General features: G+C 36.4%; 1 protein-coding gene and 1 long non-coding RNA gene across 2 annotated transcripts; both read right to left on the reverse strand.

The window, feature by feature from the left end:
• Positions 1 to 9818: 9818 nt before the first annotated feature.
• On the reverse strand, positions 9819 to 11018 carry LOC133610043 (uncharacterized). Its single transcript, XR_009815823.2, has 3 exons — positions 10767 to 11018; positions 10134 to 10191; positions 9819 to 9897 (listed from the first exon to the last, which is right to left on the reverse strand). It is a non-coding gene; the product is annotated as an uncharacterized lncRNA (long non-coding RNA).
• A 913-nt stretch (positions 11019 to 11931) lies between these two features.
• On the reverse strand, positions 11932 to 17958 carry LOC133610175 (uncharacterized). Its single transcript, XM_061966259.2, has 12 exons — positions 17945 to 17958; positions 15737 to 15809; positions 15296 to 15353; positions 14908 to 15098; positions 14588 to 14705; positions 14343 to 14434; positions 14156 to 14233; positions 14001 to 14069; positions 13766 to 13903; positions 13530 to 13597; positions 12900 to 13059; positions 11932 to 12068 (listed from the first exon to the last, which is right to left on the reverse strand). The coding sequence occupies exons 4-12, from the start codon at positions 15095 to 15097 to the stop codon at positions 11932 to 11934; spliced, it is 1050 nt and encodes a 349-aa protein (XP_061822243.1). The 5' UTR covers position 15098; positions 15296 to 15353; positions 15737 to 15809; positions 17945 to 17958.
• Positions 17959 to 26333: the final 8375 nt, after the last annotated feature.

The following is a 26333-nucleotide window of genomic DNA, read 5'->3' on the forward strand; positions in this document are numbered from 1 at the left end:
TACTGTCATTATAAGTAAAACCTAATTTTTGTATATGTAAACCTTTTACCTGATTCTGGTAAAACTCACATAGATACAATATTACAGGCATTTTTAAACATAATGCATGTTTGGTTTTGGAGTTATGTTTCTATAACTTTCATATTTAATATGACAAATATACTGTCATATTGAGTAAAAAAAAAACTAACTTGTGTCTTTATAAACCTTACAAATTCTTTTTTTCGAGTAAAACTCACATAAATACATTTTTCCAGGCATTATTAGCCATTTAGCATGTTTGGTTTAGGAGTTATGTTTAAATAACTGTTATTTTGAAGATGGCAGTTATACTGTCATTATGAGTAAAACCCAATTTTTGTATTTGTAAACCTTACCAAAATACCTGATTCTGGTAAAACTCACATAGATTCAATATTACAGGCATTTGTAGACGGACTGCAAGTTTGGTTTTGGAGTTATGTTTATTTAACTTTCATATTTAGTACGACAGTTATACTGTCATATTGAGTAAAAAAACAACTATTTTGTGTCTTTAAAAACCTTACAAACTATTTTTTTCCAGTAAATTTTACAAGGATACATTTCTCCAGGCATTATTAGTCATTTTGCATGTGTGGTTTAGGAGTTATGTTTAAATAACTGTCAGATTGAATGTGACAGTATACTGTCATAGTGATTAAAACCTAATTTTTGTATATGTAAACCTTACCAAAATACTTGATTCTGGTAAAACTCACATAGATACAATATTACAGGCATTTTTAGACGGATTGCATGTTTGGTTTTAGAGTTATGTTTATATAACTTTCATATTTAGTATGACAGTTATACCATCATATTGAGTAAAAAAAACTAATTTGTGTCTTTACAAACCTTACAAAATATTTGTTACCAGTAAAATTCACAAAGATACATTTCTCCAGGCATTATTAGTCATTTTGCATGTGTGTTTTAGGAGTTACAGTATGTTTAAATAACTGTCAGATTGAATGTGACAGTATACTGTCATAGTGAGTAAAACCTACTTTTTGTATTTGTAAACCTTACCAAATTACCTGATTCTGGTAAAACTCACAGATACAATATTACAGGCATTTTTAGACACAATGCATGTTTGGTTTTAGAGTTATGTTTATATAACTTTCATATTTAGTATGACTGTTATGCCATCATATTGAGTAAAAAAAACTAACTTGTGTCTTTATAAACCTTAAAAATTATTTTTTTTCCCAGTAAAACTCAAAGATACATTTCTCCAGGCATTATTAGCCATTAATCATGTTTGGTTTAGGAGTTATGTTTAAATAACTGTCATATTGAGCGTGGCAGTTATACTGTCATTATGAGTAAAACCTATTTTTTGTATTTGTAAACCTTACCAGAATACCTGATTCTGATAAAACTCACATAGATACAATATTACAGGATTTTTTAGACATAAAGCATATTTCCATCATATTGAGTAAAAAAAACTAACTTGTGTCTATACAAACCTTACAAAGTATTTTTTTTCCAATAAAACTCACAAAAATACATTTCTCCAGTTATTATTAGCCATTTTGCATCTGTGGTTTAGAATTTATGTTTAAATAACAGTCAGATTGAATGTGACAGTATACTGTCATAGTGAGTAAAACAAAATTTTATATTTGCAAACCTTACAAAAACAACTGATTCTAGTAAAACTCAAATGGATACAAAATTACAGGCATTTTTAGACATAATGCATGTTTGGTTTTGGAGTTATGTTTATATCACTTTTACATTTAGTATGACAGTAATACTGTCATATTGAGTAAAACCAATATTTTGTATTTGCAAAACTTACAAAAACAACTGATTCTAGTAATACTCACATAGATACATCATTGCAGGCATTTTTAGACAATGCATTATTGGTTTTGGAGTTATGTTTATATAACTTTGACATTTAGTATGACAGTTTTACTTTCTTTTTGAGTTAAAAAAAACTAACTTGTGTCTTTACAAACCTTACAAAATGTTTTTTTTCCAGTAAAACTTACAAATATACCTTGATTCTAGTAAAACTCACACACATTCAATATTACAGGCATTTTTAGACGGATTGCATGTTTGGTTTTGGTGTTATGTTTATATAACTTTCATATTTAGTATGACAATTAAACCATCATATTGAATAAAAAAAACTAACTTGTGTCTTTATAAACCTTACAAATTGTTTCTTTCCAGTAAAACTCACAAAAATACATTGCTCGAGTTATTATTAACCAATTTGCATGTGATTTAGGAGTCATGTTTAAATAACTGTCATTTAGAATGTGGCAGTTATATTGTCATTATGAGTATTTGTAAACCTTACCAAAATAACAGATTGATAATACTCACGGATATAAAATATTACAGGCATTTTTAGACATAATGCATGTTTAATTTTGGAGTTGTGTTAATAACTTTCATATTTAGTATGACAGCTATACTGTCATATTAAATTAAAAAAAACATCTTGTGTCGTTGCAAACCTTACAAAAGATATGTTTTCTCGTAAAACTAACAAAGATATAAGTCTCCAGGCATTATTAGACATTTTTCATGTTTGGTGTAGGAATTATGTTGAAAAACATTTGTATTGCTTATTTCGCATTATCTCAGGATTTTAAGAATATTACTGTCATATTGAGTCAAAAACTACATTTTGTGTTTGCAAGCCTTAAAAAACCATATGTTTCGAGGAAAACTCACAAAGATGCAATGTTTTAGGCTTTTTTAGCCTTTTTGCATGTGTGGTTAGGAAATTATGTTTAAATAACTGTCAAATTGAATGAAGTAGTTTTACAGTCATGAGTAAAACCTAATTTTTGTATTTGTAAACCTTACCAAGTTACCTGATTCTGGTAAAACTCACATAGATACAATATTACAGGCATTTTTAGGCATAATGCATGTTCAGTTTTGGAGTTATGTTTATATAACTTTCATATTTGCTATGACAGTTATACTGTCATATTTAAAAAAAAAAAAACTATATTGCATCGTTGCAAACCTTAGAAAATATTATTTTTTTAGTACAGCTAACAAAGATAAATGTCTCCAGGCATTATTAGACTTTTTGCATGTTTGGTGTAGGAATTATGTTGAAAAACTTTTGTATTGCTTTTTTCGCATTATCTCAGGATTTTAAGAACATTACTGTTATAATAAGTAAAAAACTACTTTTTGTGTTTGCAAGCCTTGAAATACCATATGTTTCGAGTAAAACTCACAAAGATGCATTGTTTTAGGCTTTATTGGCCTTTTTGTATGTATGGTTAGGAAGTTATGTTTAAATAACTGTCAAATTGAATGTAGCAGTTATCTGTCATTATGAGTAAACCCTAATTTTTGTATTTGTAAAACTTACCAAATTACCTGATTCTTGTAAAATTCAAATTGATACAATATTTTAGGCATTTTTAGACAGAATGCATGTTCAGTTTTAGAGTTATGTTTATTTAACTTTTATATTTGGTATGACAGTTATACTGTCATTATGAATAAAAAAAAACTAACTTGCGTATTTGCAAAACTTACAAAAGATCATTTTTTCTAGTAAAACTAACAAAGATACATGTCTCCAGGCATTATTAGACATTTTGCATGTTTGGTGTAGGAATTATGTTGAAAAACATTTTTATTGCTTATTTCGCATTATCTCAGGATTTTAAGAATATTCCTGTCATATTGAGTCAAAAACTACATTTTGTGTTTGCAAGCCGTAAAAAACCATATGTTTCGAGTAAAACTCACAAAGATGCATTGTTTTAGGCTTTTTTAGCCTTTTTGCATGTGTGGTTAGGAAATTATTTTTAAATAACTGTCAAATTGAATGTAGTAGTTTTACTGTCATGAGTAAAACCTAATTTTTGTATTTGTAAACCTTACCAAATTACCTGATTCTGGTAAAACTCACATAGGTACAATATTACAGGCACTTTTAGGCATAATGCATGTTCAGTTTTGGAGTTATGTTTATATAACTTTCATTTTTGGTATGACAGTTATACTGTCATATTTAAATAAAAAAAACCTAACTTGCATTGTTGCAAACCTTACAAAATATGATTTTTTTAGTAAAACTAACAAAGATACATGTCGCCAGGCATTATTAGACATTTTGCATGTTTGGTGTAGGAATTATGTTGAAAAACATTTGTATTGCTTTTTTCGCATTATCTCAGGATTTTAAGAACATTACTGTCATATTGAGTAAAAAACTACTTTTTGTGTTTGCAAGCCTTAAAGTGGCATATGTTTCGAGTAAAACTCACAAGGATGCATTGTTTTAGGCTTTATTGGCCTATTTGCATGTGTTATTATGAAGTTATGTTTAAATAACTGTCAAATTGAATTTAGCAGATATACTGTCATTATGACAAAAACACAATTTTTGTATTTCTAAACCTTACCATGTTACCTGATTCTGGTTAAACTCACATAGATACAATATTGCAGGCATTTTTAGACATAATGCATGTTCAGTTTTGGAGTAATGTTTATATAACTTTCATATTTGGTATGACAGTTATACTGTCATTATGAATTAAAAATACTAACTTGCGTCATGGCAAAACTTACAAAAGATCATTTTTCTAGTGAAACTAACAAGGATACATGTCTCCAGGCATTATTAGACATGTTGCATGTTTGGTGTAGGAATTATGTTGAAAAACATTTTTATTGCTTTTTTCGCATTATCTCAGGATTTTAAGAAAATTACTGTCATCCATCCATCCATCCATTTTCTACCGCTTATTCCCTTTGGGGTCGCGGGGGGCGCTGGAGCCTATCTCAGCTACAATCGGGCGGAAGGCGGGGTACACCCTGGACAAGTCGCCACCTTATCTTACTGTCATATTGAGTAAAAAACTACTTTTTGTGTTTGCAAGCCTTAAAATAGCATATGTTTCGAGTAAAACTCACAAAGATGCATTGTTTTAGCCTTTGCATGTGTGGTTAGGAAGTTATGTTTAAATAAATGTCAAATTGAATGTAGCAGTTATACTGTCATTATGAGAAAAACCTAATTTTTGTATTTGTAAACCTTACCAAATTACCTGATTCTGGTAAAACCCACATAGATACAATATTACAGGCATTTTTAGGCATAATGCATGTTCAGTTTTGGAGTTATGTTTATATAACATTCATATTTGGTATGACAGTTACACTGTCATATTTAAAAAAAATAAAACTATATTACAACGTTGCAAACCTTACAAAATATTATTTTTTTAGTAAAGCTAACAAAGATAAATGTCTCCAGGCATTATTAGACTTTTTGCATGTTTGGTGTAGGAATTATGTTGAAAAACTTTTGTATTGCTTTTTTCGTATTATCTCAGGATTTTAAGAACATTACTGTTATAATAAGTAAAAAACTACTTTTTGTGTTTGCAAGCCTTAAAATACCATATGTTTCGAGTAAAACTCACAAAGATGCATTGTTTTAGGCTTTATTAGCCTTTTTGCATGTATGGTTAGGAAGTTATGTTTAAATAACTGTCAAATTGGATGTAGCAGTTATCTGTCATTATGAGTAAACCCTAATTTTTGTATTTGTAAACCTTACCAAATTACCTGATTCTTGTAAAACTCAAATAGATACAATATTTTAGGCATTTTTAGACATAATGCATGTTCAGTTTTAGAGTTATGTTTATTTAACTTTTATATTTGGTATGACAGTTATACGGTCATTATGAATTAAAAAAACTAACTTGCGTCTTTGCAAAACTTACAAAATATATTTTTTCTAGTAAAACTAACAAAGATACATGTCTCCAGGCATTATTAGACATGTTGCATGTTTGGTGTAGGAATTATGTTGAAAAACATTTGTATTGCTTATTTCGCATTATCTCAGGATTTTAAGAACATTACTGTCATAATGAGTAAAAAACTACTTTTTGTGTTTGCAAGCCTTATAATAGCATATGTTTCGAGTAAAACTTACAAGGATGCATTGTTTTAGGCTTTATTAGGCGTGGCGAAGTTGGTAGAGTGGCCGTGCCAGCAATCGGAGGGTTGCTGTTACTGGGGTTCAATCCGCACCTTCTACCATCTTAGTCACGTCCGTTGTGTCCTTGGGCAAGACTCTTCACCCCTTGCTCCTGATGGCTGCTGGTTAGCGCCTTGCATGGCAGCTCCCCCCTGGACAAGTCGCCACCTCATCGCAGGCCCAACACAGATAAACAGACAACATTCACACTCACATTCACACACTAGGGCCAATTTAGTGTTGCCAATCAACCTATCCCCAGGTGCATGCTTTTGGAAGTGGGAGGAAGCCGGAGTACCCGGAGGGAACCCACGCAGTCACGGGGAGAACATACAAACTCCACACAGAAAGATCCCGAGCCCGGGATTGAACCCAAGACTACTCAGGACCTTCGTATTGTGAGGCAGATGCACTAACCCCTCTGCCACCGTGCTGCATAATAATTATTATTGATGATTAAGGCTGCAGCTAACGATTATTTTTCTATCGATTAATCTATAGATTATTTTTTCGATTAATCGGTTAATCTATAGATTATTTTTTCGATTAATCTATAGATTATTTTTCCTTTTACCGATTTTTTATTTTATTTAAAATGAAGATGAAAAAATAAATGTAGGCCAGTTTTTTCAAAAGGCATGGCTTTTATTTACAAAAAAAAAAGTATGGCCACTCAGTCAACATTGACAACAACATGACAAAATATTCTGTAACAATGTAAACATTTAACAAAATTAAAAGTAGCTTATTTGATTTTAATGTGCAAATATAAAAGTAAACATCCAGTGCAAATCTTAATATTCTGCAATAGTATAAGCATTTCAAAAGTAAAAGTATTGCTTATTTTGCTTTAAAATGTGCAAAAATAAAGATAAACATCCAATTCAAAAAAGCGCAAAACGGAAATATTCTGTAACAACAGTGTAAACATTTCAACAAAAGTAAAAGTATTGCTTATTTGCTAAAATGTGCAAAAATAAAGATAAACATCCAATACAAAAAAGTGCAAAACGAAATATTCTGTAACAGTGTAAACATTTCAACAAAAGTAAAACTTTTGCTTATTTTGCTTAATAACACAACAATGATAGTATGATTAAAGTGAAAGTTAATTGTTCGTTTGTACATAGTATACGTAATTGTTAATGTTGTAAAAGGTATTTGCACAACTAATTAACGTTAGCGTTAAAGAGGAGCGCGTCTTTGTAAACACTGAACAGGCACGCCAAACGCTCTTCTCAGAGCGAAACGGTGCTTTAGTTTATGAATTTACAACGCAGATACAAATGACACATTCATGTTTTTGTGTAATGATGACAATGTATACTCACGCGGACGATTGACTAGTTGATGGTGATGGCAAGAACGCTGCCGTTGTGCTGCTATGATAGGCCATTTCCGCTCGACACAGTGTGCATACAACAACATTATTAGCAGAGGTGGGTAGAGTAGCCAGAAATTGTACTCAAGTAAGAGTACTGTTACTTTAGGGATTTATTACTCAAGTAAAAGTAAGGAGTAGTCACCCAAATATTTACTTGAGTAAAAGTAAAAAGTATGTTGTGAAAAAACTACTCAAATACTGAGTAACATACACACACATATCATATATATATATATGTGTGTATATATATATATACACACACACACACACACACACACACACACACACACACACACACACACATATATACATATATATATATATATATATATATATATATATATATATATATATATATATATATATATATATATATATATATATATATATATATACATACATTGATATATACAGTATATAATTTATATTTATTTATTTTGCCGTTTTTGTTTACATGTTAAAGGTGTTTTAATAATTATACATGCATGTTTAACGTATAGATTCCTTTCTTTCATGAAGACAAGAATATAAGTTGGTGTATTACCTGATTCTGATGACTTGCATTGATTGTAATCAGGAAGCAGTGCTGGTAACGTCCACGTTTTCAAATGGAGGAGAAAAAAAGTTCCTCCTTTCTGTCTAATACCACATGAAAGTGGTTGTTATTTGGCATCTTATTTGTCCACCTTCCATATTCGTTTTTATACCCTTTACAAGAAATACATTGGCGGCAAACTCCGTAGCTTGCTAGCTTGTTTGCGCTGGCTTTCGGAGACTCTTATTTTGAAAGCGCAGTCTTTTATTGTGAAGACAGGAACTGTGCAGTCAGTCTTTACGGTTGAAATAAAAAAAGGGTCTTTTTTCCTTCACACTTTTGATTGATTGATTGGAACTTTTATTAGTAGATTGCACAGTACAGTACATATTCCGTACAATTGACCACTAAATGATAACACCCGAAGTTAGCTCGGAGCCAGTCAGGTCATGTGACCCCTGGCTCTGTTTGATTGGTCCAACGTCACCAGTGACTGCATCTGATTGGTGGAACGAAGTGAAACGTCACCAGTAAGGCAGGCACTTTGAAGGTCTGTCTGACAGACCAAAACAAACAAAGCGTGCATTAACAGATCGATAAAAATTAGTAGCGAGTAGCGAGCTGAATGTAGATAAAAGTAGCGGAGTAAAAGAAGCGTTTCTTCTTAGGCCATTTATTGAAATACTCCCACACTTTTGACGACTTTTGGAGTGCTTTTTTCCCCTCGCTCGCACCGCTCGCATCGTCTGCTTTGCGCTCCGCCATGACGGTAGTGTGACGTAAATATGCGACGCGTCGACGAACAAAAACGTCCTCGACGTATTTACGTAACCGATGACGTCGACTACGTCGACGCGTAGTTTCAGCCCTATTGATGATGATGTATCAGGTCTCTCTCTTACAAGAGACCTGGTCAGAACATAGACAGAATAGGTTATTCCAAGCAGAAAGAGAAGCAACTATGACCAGTGTTTCCCACACATTAATTTATTTGTGGCGGCCCGCCACGAAAGAATTACGTCCGCCACAAATGGATTTTTCGGCTTTTGACTCGCTCGACCGCTCATAAAAGCAATGGGACACTGTCTGTGAATGTACCTTGTAGTTACAACTCCGGTGCAGTAAGTGGCAGTAGCCTACTATGCATTGTAACTCCGCCAATAGCACTTAATTCACCTGGTGGGCCAGAAGAAGAAGAACAATACGACGACGAAGGATCAAAATACGAGGGTAATATAGGTTATAGGTAGATAGGTTATAGCTGCATCGCTCGCGGCTCGTCATATATTTAACGTTAATCCGCGATTTCACCGAGCGTTTCACTGACGGTGAGCAGCCTGACGCTGCTTCATTAATACCGCCGCTGTTTGACTCGGGGGCTGGGGCAGACGCACGTAGTAACAGTCACCTGTTTTCATACCGACGAGCTAACGTGTCCAGGTTATAACCCTGTTGTCAATAAACACACGTGGACTGAAGCTAAATTGGACACCTCTGCCTCTGTTTCACTTCATGTTGCTGGTAAATAATATGGTTGTAGTAGTAGGCTAAAGTTAAATTATTTAGTATTCACTAATTAAAGGGGCAGAGCTTTAAGAGACATTTTAGCTTTTATATTTTATAAGACATATTTTTTGTAAGAACCACAATTAATAAATATATTTCAGTGAATAACTAATTGTTCAAATCTGTATATAAATATGTACATAAAGTGTTGTAATTATATTCCAACTCCGCGTTCTTCTTGGTCATCGCCGCTGCCGCCGCCACCCCCCACCCCTCAACCACACCACCACAAATAGATGCCTGTCCTGTGGGAAACACTGATGACGTTATTTTTAAACAAGAAATTTATGAATTTGCATACCACAATGATGAAGCCTTTTTTGAACGTCTACACGTGTCCTTTGTCTTAAGGTTGATAAAGAGACAGGCACAGTCTTTCTATTCATGTTTGCGCTAAAAGACAAGAAAATACAGTAAAGTTTATCATTGATCATTGTTTCTAATGTTATATTTAAATAAATACATTGTTAAATGGTGGTGCCGTCTGTTTCATTGCTACAAACTAGACAAGATATAGGGCAACGTTAAATTGTGGGTGCACTAATTGATTCGGCCCCCTGAATAGGCCAAGAGCTGCTAGAAAAATGTGTAAGCAACATTACATTTTAACAAACCAGAAAGTATCTTACTTGATTAAGCGAACGCAGCAGGAGCAGTTGTAGGCAAAAATCCAGGCAGTAGATGATGCTGCAAAACACACAAAATAGAAGATGGGAGCAAGTTCCATACAGTCGCATAAGAAATTGTGAACAGGCGCAAAATACATTAGTTGTCTGAACTGATGTAAAAAGTGATTAAAATAATTTCTAATTCATTCATTTTAATTATAAAGATTGCAGATAGACACTTTACATTATACATTATATATGTAACAGTCACTGTTCTGTGTTGTGTCTTTTATAGTGATGCACACACAGGAGTTGAGTCGTGGAGGATTTATTCACCTTTTCTTTTTTTGAATGGAAACAAAAACAGGGCGTCACACAGTCCACAGCAGCAGCGGAGTTTTTGGCCCGTGCGCAAACTCACCAGACCAGAAACACCATTAAGCTAATCCATGTGGTTAGCTTAGTGCTAGCGGCAGCATTTAGCATATAAAAGTCTGTTTTTTACAACAATTTAACACCCCTAATACCGGGATTTAACCCGCATGCTTATCAACAAGTCACAAGACAGTGTTAATTCTTATAGAATACTTTAAGAGCGACAACCAAAAAGTTTATAAAAAAATAAAAGGAGATGAGATAAAAAACGTGACTTACCAGTTCCGAGCGTCGCATCAAGAAAAATACACAGCAAATAAACTTTACTTAACTACCATAACATATTCTGCCGAAATTGCTATTCCATTTGAAATAAAATAGCTTTTTTTTAAAGAATATAAAGTTAGCCAAAAACACGTCCGCACTGCAGCAGTCAACAGGCTGGCATCGTCCTTCTCTGACGTGACGAGACTCACACGTTGACGACGGTTAGTCATATACTTGAGTAAAAAACAATTTTCCCTCCCTAACGAGGACGGACGCCGCCATCTTCGCCGCTCTCTGTTTTCCCTCTCTCTCCTTGTCCCGCCCCTCCTCTCCTGTCATTCGCCAGTCCACCAGCCTGCAAGTCATTGATTGGCCGAGCCTATGGCCAAGGTCCTGGCTGTGATTGGATGAAAACATTGCTATTCCATTTTAAACAAAATAGCCTTTTTTTTACAGAATATAAAGTTTTACTGCTAGTCCTAATATCAAACAACGTCATTACAATCATACATAAATGATGATGGAAACACAAAGGCCGATCTTTACTGTGAATCTAGCAATAAATCAATAAATCTACCCACACAGCAAAAAGACTCCGCGGCGGATCCCCCGCGGAGCTATCGCGGAGCTATCGCGGAGCTATCGCGGAGCTATCGCGTGTTCCGGAACGGACCCGCGAAACGGACCCGTATCGGCGTCCACTTGCTCTCAGGATTACATCCGCCACGGAGGCGTGGCGCGGACCCGCCGTGGCGCCGAGCTGGATCCGCTCCGCATCCATGATCAAAACCTAAGCTCCGCGGTGCAACGGACTCATTAAAAACCCTGGCTCATCTGGCCCCGGTCCGTTTTGGACCGTTTATCTCATTTTCAAAATCCCTTCTGTTCTTGCTGTAGGATAAAATAGGAAACTAAAAAATTCACTAGGCGCTACTACAGCAATACAGGCTTACATATGCATTGCCTTGTATTTTTAAACTAACAACATTGTCAATAGGCAGAAACAGAAAATGGTCAATTCACTCTATAAAGTAAAATACATAAATAGTAAATATACATATTTAATCTATTAGGCTACAACTTCAATGAAATGCTGCTCCATGCACAGCTAACATCAGAAAATGAATAACTGGTGAATGACAAGAAGTTCAATAAAACGTTTTTTATTTATACATTTCTATTCATCCTGAGGAGGTGGAGGCGGGACTCGTCTCCTCGTTGCCCGATCCCCCGCCAGGTTGAACCACCTGATGGCGTGTTTGGTGATCTCAGCGTCCGTGGCTGACCTTGTCACCTGATTTTTTCTCACAGCACCTGTAACCAAACAAGATTACAAGACAGATATGTTTATGGTATGTAGCATCCAAAGCCAAGTATGCTTACACAATACAAAATATGTGATAAGTATTAAGGAGATTACATTTGAAAAAGAAACATGACTTAAAGTTACTGGAGGTGGTTAAAATAAGGTGCATAAATTATGAATTTGTGATCAGGGTATAGGTGTGCAAGATATCCAAAATGTTCAAACAATATCGTTATTTGGTTCCTTGATCAGAGTACTGTATGTGGATAAATCTGTGTGGTTTTGTCATGTTTGTTTGATTCTGTTGGATGACGGCGGCAGGAGGGGGCATAAATAAATATCCATAACCCAACTTTGGGAAGTTGACATTGTTTTCTTATATTTGTACTATCATTCTATGTTTGTATTCGTGTAGGCCAGGGGTGTCCAAAGTGTGGCCCGGGGGCCATTTGCGGCCCGCAGGTCATTTTTTAACGGCCCCACAGCACATTTTTAAAACATACGATTGAAATAAATAAAAAACATTAAAAGTGGTATTTAAAGAGTAAACGGGTGAAATGTAACAAGAAAATGTAGCAATGTTTACTCTAATCACACAAAGCTGCCATGTAGGCTGTTTCTTTAAAAAATAATGAATCAAAATCAATGTCATTATGAATTTTTGACCTATTCAAGGCTCAATAAAGGATGTCGACAAACATCAGTTGAAGCGTTACGTTAATCTGACCAAGAGAATACGTTTGGGAGCAGCTACAGGTATGATGGTTGCTACGATTTTTAAGGCTGCCCCCACTATTGACTTTGAACGTATGTAATATTACTTTGAATTATATACTTACTGAAAAGCAAGGTCTTTGTTGCCATCCTGCTAAAGGCCTTTTTGTTGTTGACGCCCTTCCAATTTATCTGATGTGAAACCTCATCTGTGAACATCCTGCCCAGGATGTTCCAGGTCACCCGCTTCACATCGTGGCCTCCAATGGTGGCCAAAGAAGAAATCTAAAAGGCAAAGACATCTCTTTAAACAAACAGGTAAACATTTTTAAGCTTAAGTTGGATTTCAAATGTTTTTGTTCCTGTTGAAAGCGTCCAGAAATGTAAAAAAACAGAACCTGTTCTCTTGGCTCATGGACCTATGCTACCTTTACACACGATGTCAAACCAGGCCGATTGTGGCTCACTGACATAATCTTACCACTGGGTAAAGGTGGTTCAGGACAGGCCTGGTTGTCAGCGCTGATTCAATAGAATATTTGCATAATCATGGACAATCAATAAACCTATTGGCACCATTCATATTAAGTAAGAAACCTCACCACTCTTTGTCGAGCTGGGCCATTTGATGGGTCATTTAAAAATACCTCAAATGACTCCACTGCCTCCAACCGTGTCAGTGGAAACTGGATATTGGCCGGCATTTCAACTTCTGGCCCCGGGTTCGAGGTCAACCTGCTTGTTAAGAAGTTTACCTTCGCCATCAGCTGGTCTTGGGTGTGCTTAATATTTTCCAGCAGGCTAAGGATGTGGACCTCAGCCGCTGTTGACAAACAGCAGTATAAAATTAACATGTTTCAGTGTTTATCCTCATTACTGACAAAAGTTATTGACAAAGTTTGAAGAAAATATGTGATTGCTTGTGAATTTGAATTTTTTCCAAAATTTGTGGCACAGAATGACCATCCGGTATTTGTCAGTTATTGCTCACCAGAGCAGGAAATGTTGTCAGCCATTCTCCCCCCTCGCCATGTTGGCCTGTAGGCCAGGCTGGATCCAGGCTCCTGTGTCTGCCACATGTTGAGAGGTGGTGCGGGGGGTGGAGGGAGTCGAGGAGGGACTGCCGTTCCTAGTGAGGTGGGCATTGTGAGAGTCATCAGTTAACCATGACTGATTATACCCAAGGGGCCTATCTATTCACTAATATTTCAGAGATCAGTCCCTACCTTGTGTAACCCTCTGCATGTTTAATGCTGGTGAGGGCATATGAGTACGTCCTTCCCCATGGTGAGGTGCTAAGGGAGATAAATTGGTATTAAATGGTTGTGATCTGTTAACCATGGTTACTGGATGCTGAGATATTTCGGAGATCAGTCTTTACCTAGAAAGTTATCTCCAGTTGAGGAGTCGAGTTGACAGGTACTCACGACTCTTGCTGGCACTCGGCGAGACGGTGGAGCTGGGAGAAGGGATACAAGGAAAGGGGAATATCTTTAGCACTAAGAATGTTAACCATATCTTTATTAATGGGGTGGTTTCGTTTTGGATGTTAAGAGATTATTCCTTACTCTGCCTGTGCAATTGGCTTGCCGACCCCAGAGATGGGAGGTCACTATTTCCCGGGTCTTCTTCGCTATCATCCGAGTCCCCGAGACAATGGCTGTTGGGTAACCATATCATTAGGATTATTGCAATACCAAAATTGCCAAATATACATATAGTACAAGCATCTCTGGTCTATTTTTGAATGCTACCGGAAATAACCTTCCTGTTACTGTTGAAACATGACAAATACAAGACGTAAAACACTTACACTGGCTTCCTGCTCCTTTTTTCTGGCAGCTCCTCATTCTCTGCCTCAGATTGCAGGTCTGAGGTGTCGCAGCCCTTTCCATATTGCTGCATTATTTTTAATGCGTCTTTGTAGTTGTCTAAAATTGAATATGTTAAAATGAACATGAGTTTCAAATTAGCTGTAGAGCTGAACAGAATATTATTATTATTGATGATGATGTATCAGCTCTCTCTCTTACAAGAGACCTGGTCAGAACATAGACAGAATAGGTTATTCCAAGCAGAAAGAGAAGCAACTAAGACGTTATTTTTAAACAAGAAATTTATGAATTTGCATACCACAAGTTCGGACAACAGAAACGTCAAATCTTGGCCAGTGTGACTCATGCTGCTCCTCATTTAAAGCGGCCCTTTTAATTCTGTCGGTGTTTTTATAGTTGGGCCAGAAAACCATCCCATCATCATACCATCCACTTGGGACAACCGCAATGTCCCCGTGCATTATGAATTTTATCAGATGAAAAGGCATCCTTAATGTAGAAAGAAAGAAAAGGGGTATTTATTCATCGTCAAAGGATCAACGTGGACAAACGCATGCACAGGTGTTAGGGTATACAAATATGTATATAGGGCAACGTTAAATTGATTCGGCCCCATGAATATGCCAAGAGCTGCTAGAAAAATGTGTAAGCAAAATTACATTTTAACAAACCAGAAAGTATCTTACTTGATTAAGCGAACGTAGCAGGAGCAATTGCAGGCAAAAATCCAGGCAATAGATGATGCTGCAAAACACACAAAATAGAAGATGGGACCAAGTTCCATACAGTCGCATAAGAAATTATGAACAGGCGCAAAATACATAAGTTGTCTGAACCGACGCAAACAGTGGTTAAAATAATTAATTTCTAATTCATTAATTTTAATTATAAAGATTGCAGATAGACACTTTACATTATACATTATATATGTAACAGTCACTGTTCTGCGTTGTGTCTTTTGTAGTGATGCACACACAGGAGTTGAGTCATGGAGGATTTATTCACCTTTTCTTTTTATATAGATCAAGAAAAAGGATCCTTAATATGTGCAGCAATTTATACCACTCACATCACCTCATTTTATATTTTTTTCTACAATTAACTATGCCAAAAAAACTCAGACATACCTTTTTTTTTAATGGAAACAAAAACAGGGCGTCACACACAGCTAGTCCACAGTAAACAGGATCTCGAGCTCCACTAAAGAATAAAGAAAGAAAAAATACACACTCATATTAATACCACAGGATACATATATATAAATATACATTTAGGCCTCCCAGGGACCCCAAAGGGTTTTGGTAAAAAAAATATTAAAAATGTGTCATTCAGTATTATTTTTATTATTCAAGTTTTAAATCCCTAGATCAACATTAGGTCTATCTGTCAATATGTTTTTAAAAATGTAAGTCGTATGCTCTTTTTGTCAAAGAAAACCCTGTTTTATGGAAAAAACACAAAATACGCAATATTTTCACCCAATAAAAATTTTTTGTGGAATATTTGAGATTATTTAATAATTGAAGCCTTAAAAAGGTCAATAACTCATAACACCATTGATTTTAATTCATTATTATTTTTTGAGCGATGACACTTATAAACAAATCACCCAAAAATGATTGGGGAACCAAAAAGGTCCTACTCATTAAAGTGTTAAAAGAATAAATTATATATATTTTTTACTGTTTAAATTTTAACACAATAATCTCGAGATCAACTTCAGATCTATCTGTCAATTATAAGTTGTATTGTTGTTTATGTTTTTTGTTTGTTCGTTTTAGGCCCTTTAAAAATTAAAAAAAACAGCTCAATTTTTTTATATGGCAAACAAAATAGGCAACATTTACCCCCCCAAAAAATCTCAAAGTGCATTATTTAATGTGACGTAATTGGAGCCTTGGATAGGTCAATAATTCATAATAACATTGATTTTGATTCATTATTTTTTTAAAGAAAGAAACAGCCTGCATGGCAGCTTTGTGAGAGTAAACATTGCAACATTTTATTGTTACATTTCACCTGTTTGGTCTTTCATACCACTTTTTGTTTTCCTTTTTTTTTTATTTTTATTTTTTTTTTTTTTATAAATCGTATTTTAAAATGGGCCGTTAAGAAAAATGACCTGCGGGTCGCAAATGGCCCCCGGGCCGCACTTTGGACACCTATGCATTAAAGTGTTAAAAAATAAATTATAAATTTTTTTTTACTGTTTACTTTTAACACAATAATCTCGAGATCAACTTCAGATCTATCTGTCAATTATAAGTTTTATTGTTGTTTATGTTTTTTGTTTGTTCGTTTTAGGCCCTTTAAAAATAAAAAAAAACAGCTAAATTTTTTATATGGCAAACACAAATTATGCAACATTTACCCCCCAAAAAAAATCTCAAAGTGCAATATTTATTGTGACGTAATTGGAGCCTTGGATAGGTCAATAATTCATAATAACATTGATTTTGATTCATTATTTATTAGAGAAAGAATCAGCCTGCATGGCAGCTTTGTGTTATAGAGTAAACATTGCAACATTTTCTTGTTACATTTCACCTGTTTTGTCTTTCATATCAATTTTTATGTTTTTAATTTGTTTAATCGTATTTTAAAATGGGCCGTTAAAAAATGACCTGCGGGCCGCAAATGGTCCCCGGGCCGCACTTTGGACACCGATGTAAAATACCACATGCAGCAGCACACAATTAAGATGTCCACACAGACAGAGATTTTGGCCCGTGCAAAAAAGTCACGAGACCAGGAAACACCGTAAAAACAGCATAGCATTAAGCTAACAACATGGATTAGTTTAATGCTATGCTACCGCTAGCATTAAACTAGCGGTAGCATAGCATTTAACTAATCCACGTGGTTAGCTTAATGCTATCGGCAACATTTAGCATATAAAAGTGAGGTTTTTACAACAATTTAACAACCATAATCCAAGAATTGAACCCGCATGTTTATCAACAAGTCACAGACAGTGTGCATTCTTATAGAATACTTTAAGAGCGACAACCAAAAAGTTTGTAAAAAAATAAAAGGATCGAGAGACAATGTAACGTGACTTACAGCTGCGTCACATCAAGAAAAATACACAGCAAAGAAACTTTACTTAACTTAACTTTACTTAAGGGCCATAGCAATTTCGGCAGAATATGTTATAACATATTCTGCCGAAATTGCTATTCCTTTTAAAATAAAATAGCCTTTTTTTACAGAATATAAAGTTTTACTTAGTCCTAATATCAAACAACGTCATTACAATCATACATAAATGATGATGGAAACCCAAAGGCCGATCTTTACTGTGAATGTAGCAATAAATCAATAAATCTACTTACGTTCGTGTTCCAGCAAACTCCAGAAATGACCAGCCTGGCTCATGCGCGTATACTTTATAGGCGCGCATCCACGTCTGCGGATCAGACATTGGTCGGCTCAGTATCCACGTAGGCGGAGCCTATACTGTAGGCGGCGCGCGCCGGTTTAGTTTGCCGCGTCCGCGTACGCGAATCAGACACGGGTCCGCTCAGGATCCGCCGTCTGACCGTACAATTTTCGGAGGCGGAGCGGATCCTCTAGGCGGAGCCAAAACGAATGTGACAGTAACGCGGGTTGGGCGACTTGAAGGCGGATCCGCATAGGAGTCTTCTGCTGTGTGGGTATACTTACGTTCGTGTTCCAGCAAAGAAAGTCCACAAATGATCGATCTTGGCTCATGCGCGTACACACCAGTAGGCGCGTCCACGTCCGCGGGTGCAGACATTGGTCGCTCAGTATCCGTGTAGGCGGAGCCTATACTCTAGGCGACGCGCGCCGGTTAGTTTGCAGCGTACGCGTACGCGAATCAGACACGGGTCCGCTCAGGATCCGCTGTCTGACTGTACAATTTTCAGAGGCGGAGCGGATCCTCTAGGCGGAGCCAAAACGAATGTGACAGTAACGCGGGTTGGGCGACTTGAAGGCGGATCCGCATAGGAGTCTTCTGCTGTGTGGGGCGGGTTGGGCGACTTGAAGGCGGATCCGCATAGGAGTCTTCTGCTGTGTGGGTATGTTTATATAACTTTCATATTTAGTATGACAGTTATACCATCATATTAAATAAAAAAAACTAACTTTTGTCTTTATAAACCTTACAAATTATTTTTTTTCCAGTAAAACCCACAAAAATACATTTCTCCAGGCATTATTAACCAATTTGCATGTGATTTAGGAGTCATGTTTAAATAACTGTCATATTGAGTGTGACAGTATACTGTCATCGTGAGTAAAAACAATATTTTGTATTTGCAAACCTTACAAAAACAACTGATTTTAGTCAAACTCACATGAATACAATATTACAGGCATTTTTAGACATAATGTATGTTTGGTTTTGGAGTTATGTTTATACAACTTTCATATTTAGTATGACAGTTATACCATCATATTGAGTAAAAAAAACTAACTTGTGTCTTTACAAACCTTACAAATTATTTGTTTCCAGTAAAACACACAAAGATACATTTGTCCAGGCATTATTAGCTTTTGAGCATGTTTGGTTTAGGAGTTATGTTTAAATAACTGTCATATTGAGTGTGGCAGTGATACTGACATTATGAGTAAAACCTTAATTTTTGTATTTGTAAACCTTACCAAAAAAACGGATTCTGATAATACTCACATATATACAATATTACAGGCATTTTTAGACTTAATGCATGTTCAGTTTTGGAGTTATGTTTATATAACATTCATATTTGGTATGACAGTTATACTGTCATATTTAAATAGAAAAACTAACTTGCATCGTTGCAAACCTTACAAAATATGATTTTTTTGGTAAAACTAACAAAGATAAATGTCACCAGGCATTATTAGACATTTTGCATGTTTGGTGTAGGAATTATGTTGAAAAACATTTTTATTGCTTTTTTCGCATTATCTCAGGATTTTAAGAACATTACTGTCAGATTGAGTAAAAAACTACTTTTAGTGTTTGCAAGCCTTAAAAAAAAATGTTTCGAGTAAAACTCACAAGGATGCATTGTTTTAGGCTTTATTAGCCTTTTTGCATGTGTGGTTAGGAAGTTATGTTTAAATAACTGTCAAATTGAATATAGCAGTTATACTGTCATTATGAGTAAAACCTAGATTTTGTATTTGTAAACCTTACCAAAATACCTGATTCTAGTAAAACTCACATAGATACAATATTACAGGCATTTTTAGACTTAATGCATCTTTAGTTTTGGAGTTATGTTTATATAACATTCATATTTGGTATGACAGTTATACTGTCATTTTGAATTAAAAAAACTAATTTGCGTCTTTGCAAAACTTACAAAAGATAATTTTTATAGTAAAACTAACAAAGATACATGTCTTCAGGCATTATTAGACATGTTGCATGTTTGGTGTAGGAATTATGTTGAAAAACATTTGTATTGCTTATTTCGCATTATCTCAGGATTTTAAGAACATTACTGTCATAATGAGTAAAAAACTACTTTTTGTGTTTGCAAGCCTTATAATAGCATATGTTTCGAATAAAACTTACAAGGATGCATTGTTTTAGGCTTTATTAGGCGTGGCGAAGTTGGTAGAGTGGCCGTGCCAGCAATCGGAGGGTTGCTGGTTTCTGGGGTTCAATCCCCACCTTCTATCATCCTAGTCACGTCCGTTGTGTCCTTGGGCAAGACCCTTCACCCCTTGCTCCTGATGGCTGCTGGTTAGCGCCTTGCATGGCAGCTCCCGCCATCAGTGTGTGAATGGATGAATGTGGAAATACTGTCAAAGCGCTTTGAGTACCTTGAAGGTAGAAAAGCGCTATACAAGTATAACCCATTTATTTGCATGTGTGGTTAGGAAGTTATGTTTAAAAAAACTGTCAAATTGAATGTAGCAGTTATACTGTCATGATGAGAAAAACCCAATTTTTACTTTTGTAAACCTTACCAAATTACCTGATTCTGGTAAAACATTCAATATTACAGGCATTTTTAGACGGATTGCAAGTTTTGGTTTTGGAGTTATGTTTATATAACTTTCATATTTAGTATGACAGTAAAAAAAAAACGAACTTGTTTTTTTACAAACCTTACAAAATATATTTTTCCAGAAAAATTCACAATTATACATTTCTCTTGGCATTATTAGTCATTTTGAATGTGTGGTTTAGGAGTTATGTTTAAATAACTGTCAGATTGAATGTGACAATATACTGTCATAGTAAGTAAAACCAATATGTTGTATTTGCAAAACTTACAAAAACAAATGATTCTAGTAAAACTCACATGTATACATCATTACAGGCATTTTTAGACATAATGCATGTTTAGTTTTGGAGTTATGTTTATATAACTTTTACATTTAGTATGAGAGTTATACTGTCATATTGAGTAAGAAAAAAACTAACTTGTGTCTTTACAAACCTTACAAAATATTCTTTTTTCCAGTAAAACTCTTAAAGATACCTTTCTCCAGGCATTATTAGCCATTTAGCATGTTTGGTTTAGGAGTTTTGTTTAAATAACTGTCATTTTGAATGTGGCAGTTATACTGTCATTATGAGTAAAACCTAGTTTTTGTATTTGTAAACCTTACCAAAATACCTGTTTCTAGTGAAACTCACATGGATTCAAAATTACAGGCATTTTTAGACATAAGGCATTTTTGGTTTTGGAGTTATGTTTATATAACTTTCATATATAGTATGACAGTAATACAATCATATTGAGTAAAACCAATATTTTGTATTTGCAAACCTTCCAAAAACAACTGATTCTAGTAAAACTCACATAGATAGAATACAGGCATTTTTAGACATGATGCATGTTTGGTTTTGGAGTTATGTTTGTATATTTTTTACATTTATTAAGACAGTTATACTGTCATGTTGAATTAAAAAAACTATTTTGTGTCGTTGCAAACATTACAAAATATAATTTTTCTACTAAAACAAAGATACATGTCTCCAGGCATTAGACATTTTGCATGTTTGGTGTAGGATTTATGTTGAAAAACATTTGTATTGCTTTATTCGCATTATCTCAGGATTTTAAGAACATTACTGTCTTATTGAGTAAAAAACTATTTTGTTTGTAAGCCTTAAAAAAGGATATGGTTCGAGTAAAACTCACAAGGATGCAATGTTTTAGGCTTTATTAGCAATTTTGCATGTGTGGTTAGGAAGTCATGTTTAAATAACTGTCAAATTGAGTGTAGCAGTTATCCTGTCATGAGTAAAGCCTAATTTTTGTTTTTGTAAACCTTACCAAAATACCTGATTCTGGTAAAACTTACATAGTTAAAATATTACAGGCATTTTTAGACATAATGCATGTTTAGTTTTGGAGTTATGTTTATAAAACTTACATTTAGTATGACAGTTATACTGTCATATGGAGTAAAAAAAAAATTGTGTCTTTACAAACCTTACAAAATATTTTTTTTTCCAGTAAAACTCAAAGATACATTTCTCCAGGCATTATTAGCCATTTTGCATGTGTGGTTTAGGAGTTATGTTTACATAACCGTCTTATTGAGTGTGGCAGTTATCCTGTCATGAGTAAAACCTAATTTTTGTATTTGTAAACCTTATTGTGGTAAAACACAGATTCAATATTACAGGATTTTTTAGACATAATGCATGTTTGGTTTTGGAGTTTTGTTTATATAACTTTCATATTTAGTATGACAGTTATACCATCATATTGAGTAAAAAAAAACTAATTTGTCTCTTTACAAACCTTACAAAATAATTTTTTCCAGAAAAACTCACAAAAAAACTAACAACTCTGTGTCGCAGGGTTCTCTCCAGGACCGACAAACTGTGGCCAGGCATTACCAAGGTTACAATGTTTTTATTTTTCTTTCCAGTTCAAAAGTCTTTTTCCTCTTTCAGTTCAACAAGTCTTTCTCCTTCCCTTCTCTCTCGCCTTCTGGCTTCCCTCTAAATTTTCAGCTCCCCCTCTGCGGTCACTAACGCTGCTAATAAAGAGACAGGTGATTAGATAACTCGTTCCAGCTGAGACATCCACTCACCTGTCATCTGCTTCACAGCCGGCTCCTGCACATGCCCCGCCCACAGGCGACGCGTGGACCACGCCTCCTCAAACATGCCTCCACCGCCAGTCTCAGGCCGGCAGCCGTCCCGCCGCGCCGACTTCCTCTCGCGGCCCTCTACGGGAGGAGTTTGCCACGGCCATCTGGGCCCCCGGTCTGTGGACCACCTGGAAGTTGTAGGGTTGCAACGCGAGGTACCGCCGGGTGATCCTCGCATTGGCATCCTTCATGCCAATGCCATGATACGTGTGCACATCCCCATGAATACACCTTATTTGCCCCCGTGTTGAACCAGGTTTTGGTGGATCATGGACTGTCTACAGCCCGAATCCACCATTGCCCGATATGTACTCCCTTGTACCCTTACCGGGACACAGTACATCTCCCCTGGATCGGGGGCGGGCGCTGGGGGACCGACAACCCGCATCACCTGTCCCACCTCCATCAGGGAGCAATCTCGCCTCACGTGACCAGGATGTCCGCACCCCAGCACACGGGCCCTGGTGTTCGAGGTGCCGTCTGCGGGGGTAGCCCCCTTTCAGCAGCGCCGGCGCCCTGCAACAAAGGAGCATAGGGAATGTTATAACCCCTCAAACCCCCCCTTGATACTGCTGTTGGCTGGAATGGGTGTGGTACGAGGTGGCCATGTCAGAGCCAGGAACCTGCTCGTGGGTCCAGGTCGCCACCTCCGGTTGCGCAAGTCGTCTCCGCGGGGCTGGGACGGGCTGTTCTTTCTGCCCGTGGCGCAGGGGTGGGTTTTTCGGGCGTCTTCAGCTCCTGGTGGACCGCCAGGTGGTCCTCGGCCAGGACAACTGCGGCCATCAGGTCCCGCGGACGGTGGTACCGCACCCATGCTGCCGTCCTGGAGGGGATGGCGTCGAGGAACTGCTCCAGGAGTATACGCTCGAACATCCGGCTCTCTTCTAGCTGTGGTTCGAGCCACCGGGTGGCCACGTCTTGAAGCTGCTGCGCCAGTGCAAACGGGCGATCCTTGGGACCCGGTCGCATTGCGCGGAACCGGCGTCGGTGGTCCTCCGGTTGACTCCCGACCCGGTCTAATATTGCGCGACGGAGGTTGGGGAAGTGCACCCGGACTTCGGCTGGGAGACTATGTGCCTCCCGTTGCGCCTCCCCCGCCAGGAGCGGCAGCAGCTTCACCCCCCACTCGGTCTCTGGCCATTCGCACGCTGTTGCCGTGGCCTCGAAGAGGTCGAGGAACACCAGTGGGTCTTCGCCTTCCGTCATCCGCAGCATGGCGGCTGTTTTTCAAGCCTCCTCTCGCCTGGCTCACCAGAACCTGCAAGATCTGGGTCTGCTGGCGGCCCGTCTCCATCTGCTGCTGGCTGGCCGGTGACATCTCCGCCAACACTCTTCCGAGCGCTTCCAGGGGGGTTGGGGCTGACATTTCTTTCTCGGTCCTTGCTTTATTGGGCGCCAAATGTGACAACTCTGTGTCACAGGGTTCTCTCCAGGACCGACAAACTTTGGCCAGGCGTTACCAAAGTTACAATGTTTTTATTTTTCTTTCCAGTTCAAAAGTATTTTTCCTCTTTCAGTTCAACAAGTCTTTCTCCTTCCCTTCTCTCTCGCCTTCCAGCTACCCTCTAGCTTTTCAGCTCCCCCTCTGCGGTCACCAACGCTGCTAATAAAGAGACAGGTGATTAGATAACTCGTTCCAGCTGAAACATCCACTCACCTGTCTTCTGCTTCACAGCCGGCTCCTGCACATGCCCCGCCCACAGGCAACGCTTGGACCACACCCCTCCACAAATACATTTCTCCAGGCATTATTAGCCATTTTGCATGTGTGGTTTAGGAGTTATGTTTAAATAACTGTCTGATTGAATGTGACAGTATACTGTCAGTGAGTAAAACCAATATTTTGTATTTGCAAACCTTACAAGAAAAACTGATTCTAGTAAAACTCACATGGATACAATATTACAGGCATTTTTAGACATAATGCATGTTTGGTTATGTTTATATAACTTTCACATTTAGTATGACAGTTATACTGTCCTATTGAGTAAAAAAAAAGTAACTTGTGTCTTTACAAACCTTACAAAATATATATTTTTTCCAGTGAAACTCAAACATACATTTCTCCAGGCATTAATAGCCATTTTGCATGTGTGGTTTAGGAGTTAGGTTTACATAACTGTCATATTGCGTGTGGCAGTTATACTGTCATTATGAGTAAAACCTAATTTTTGTATTTGTAAACCTTACCAAAATACCTGATTCTGGTAAAACTCACATATACAATATTACAGGCATTTTTAGACATAATGCATGTTTGGTTTTGGAATTATGTTTATATAACATTTGGATTTAGTATAAAAGTTAAACCATCATATTGACTAAAAAAAAACTAACTTGTGTCTTTATAAACCTTACACATTATTTGTTTCCAGTAAAACTCACTAAGATACATTCATCCAGTCATTATTAGCCATTGAACATGTTTGGTTTAGGAGTTATGTTTAAATAACTGTCATTTTTAAAGTGGCAGTTATACTGTCATGAGTAAAACCTAATTTTTGTATTTGTAAACCTTACCAAAATACCTGATTCTAGTAAAACTCACAGATTCAATATTACAGGCATTTTTAGATATAATGCATGTTTGGTTTTGGAGTTATGTTTATATAACTTTTGCATTTAGTATGACAGTTATACTGTCATATTGAGTGAAAAAAACTAACTTGTGTCTTTTCAAACCTTAATTTTTTTATTTTTTCCCCCCAGTAAAACTCAGATACATTTATCCAGGCATTATTGGCTATTTTGCATGTGGGGTATAGGAGTTATGTTTAAATAACTGTCAGATTGAATGTGGCAGTACTGTCATAGTGAGTAAAACCGGATTTTTGTATTTGTAAACCTTACCAAAATACCCGATTCTGGTAAAACTCAAAGACACAATATTACAGGCATTTTTAGACATAATGCAATTTTGGTTTTGGAGTTATGTTTATATAACATTGTCAAGTGTTTTGCTTTTTTCACTGTGCTTATCCCACACTTGAAGGGAATGTGGCTTCTGGATTTCACTCAAAAAAACAGATGTAGTTATTTTTTTTCCTTTTATTTTCCTTTGGTTTGCAACAGTTTTTCCAACAAAGAAACACCTTCTTTTTTTCTTCTTTATTGTTTTTAGCAGACTTTAGTAGACTTTAGTAGACTTTAGTTTCTTTAGCTTCTTTAGTAGCCTTTGGTAGGTGAAAAACCTTTAAGGACAAAACACCGCGTACCGCTTTTAGAAAGTCACGTGACCGATCATGAGCTGTTTTGGTCACGTGACCGATACGCGAACTGTGTCGCACTGACGCCTCCTCTGTGCCCTGTGAGCGTGTCTTTTCTACAGCCGGAGAAATAATAACTAAGAGAAATCGTTTAAAATGTAATACGTCGGAAAAACTTTTTTTTTTTTTTAAATAAAAATGTGTAAAAAAATTTAATTAAAAAAATTCCCAGTCCACAATCATCCACAACACGTTCTCTTCGATTTCCATGTTATGATACATGTTCATGTTATTTATTTACTGTATCTAAAAAAGATAAAAATATATTTTTATTTAAATGAAGATATGAAATAATCCTAAATGAAATACAATGACTTGGTTTATATTATTATTGTATATACTAGGGCAGGGGTCACCAACGCGGTGCCCGCGGTCACCG

Source organism: Nerophis lumbriciformis, linkage group LG11 (genome assembly GCF_033978685.3).
Source record: "Nerophis lumbriciformis linkage group LG11, RoL_Nlum_v2.1, whole genome shotgun sequence".
Classification (NCBI taxonomy): domain Eukaryota; kingdom Metazoa; phylum Chordata; class Actinopteri; order Syngnathiformes; family Syngnathidae; genus Nerophis; species Nerophis lumbriciformis.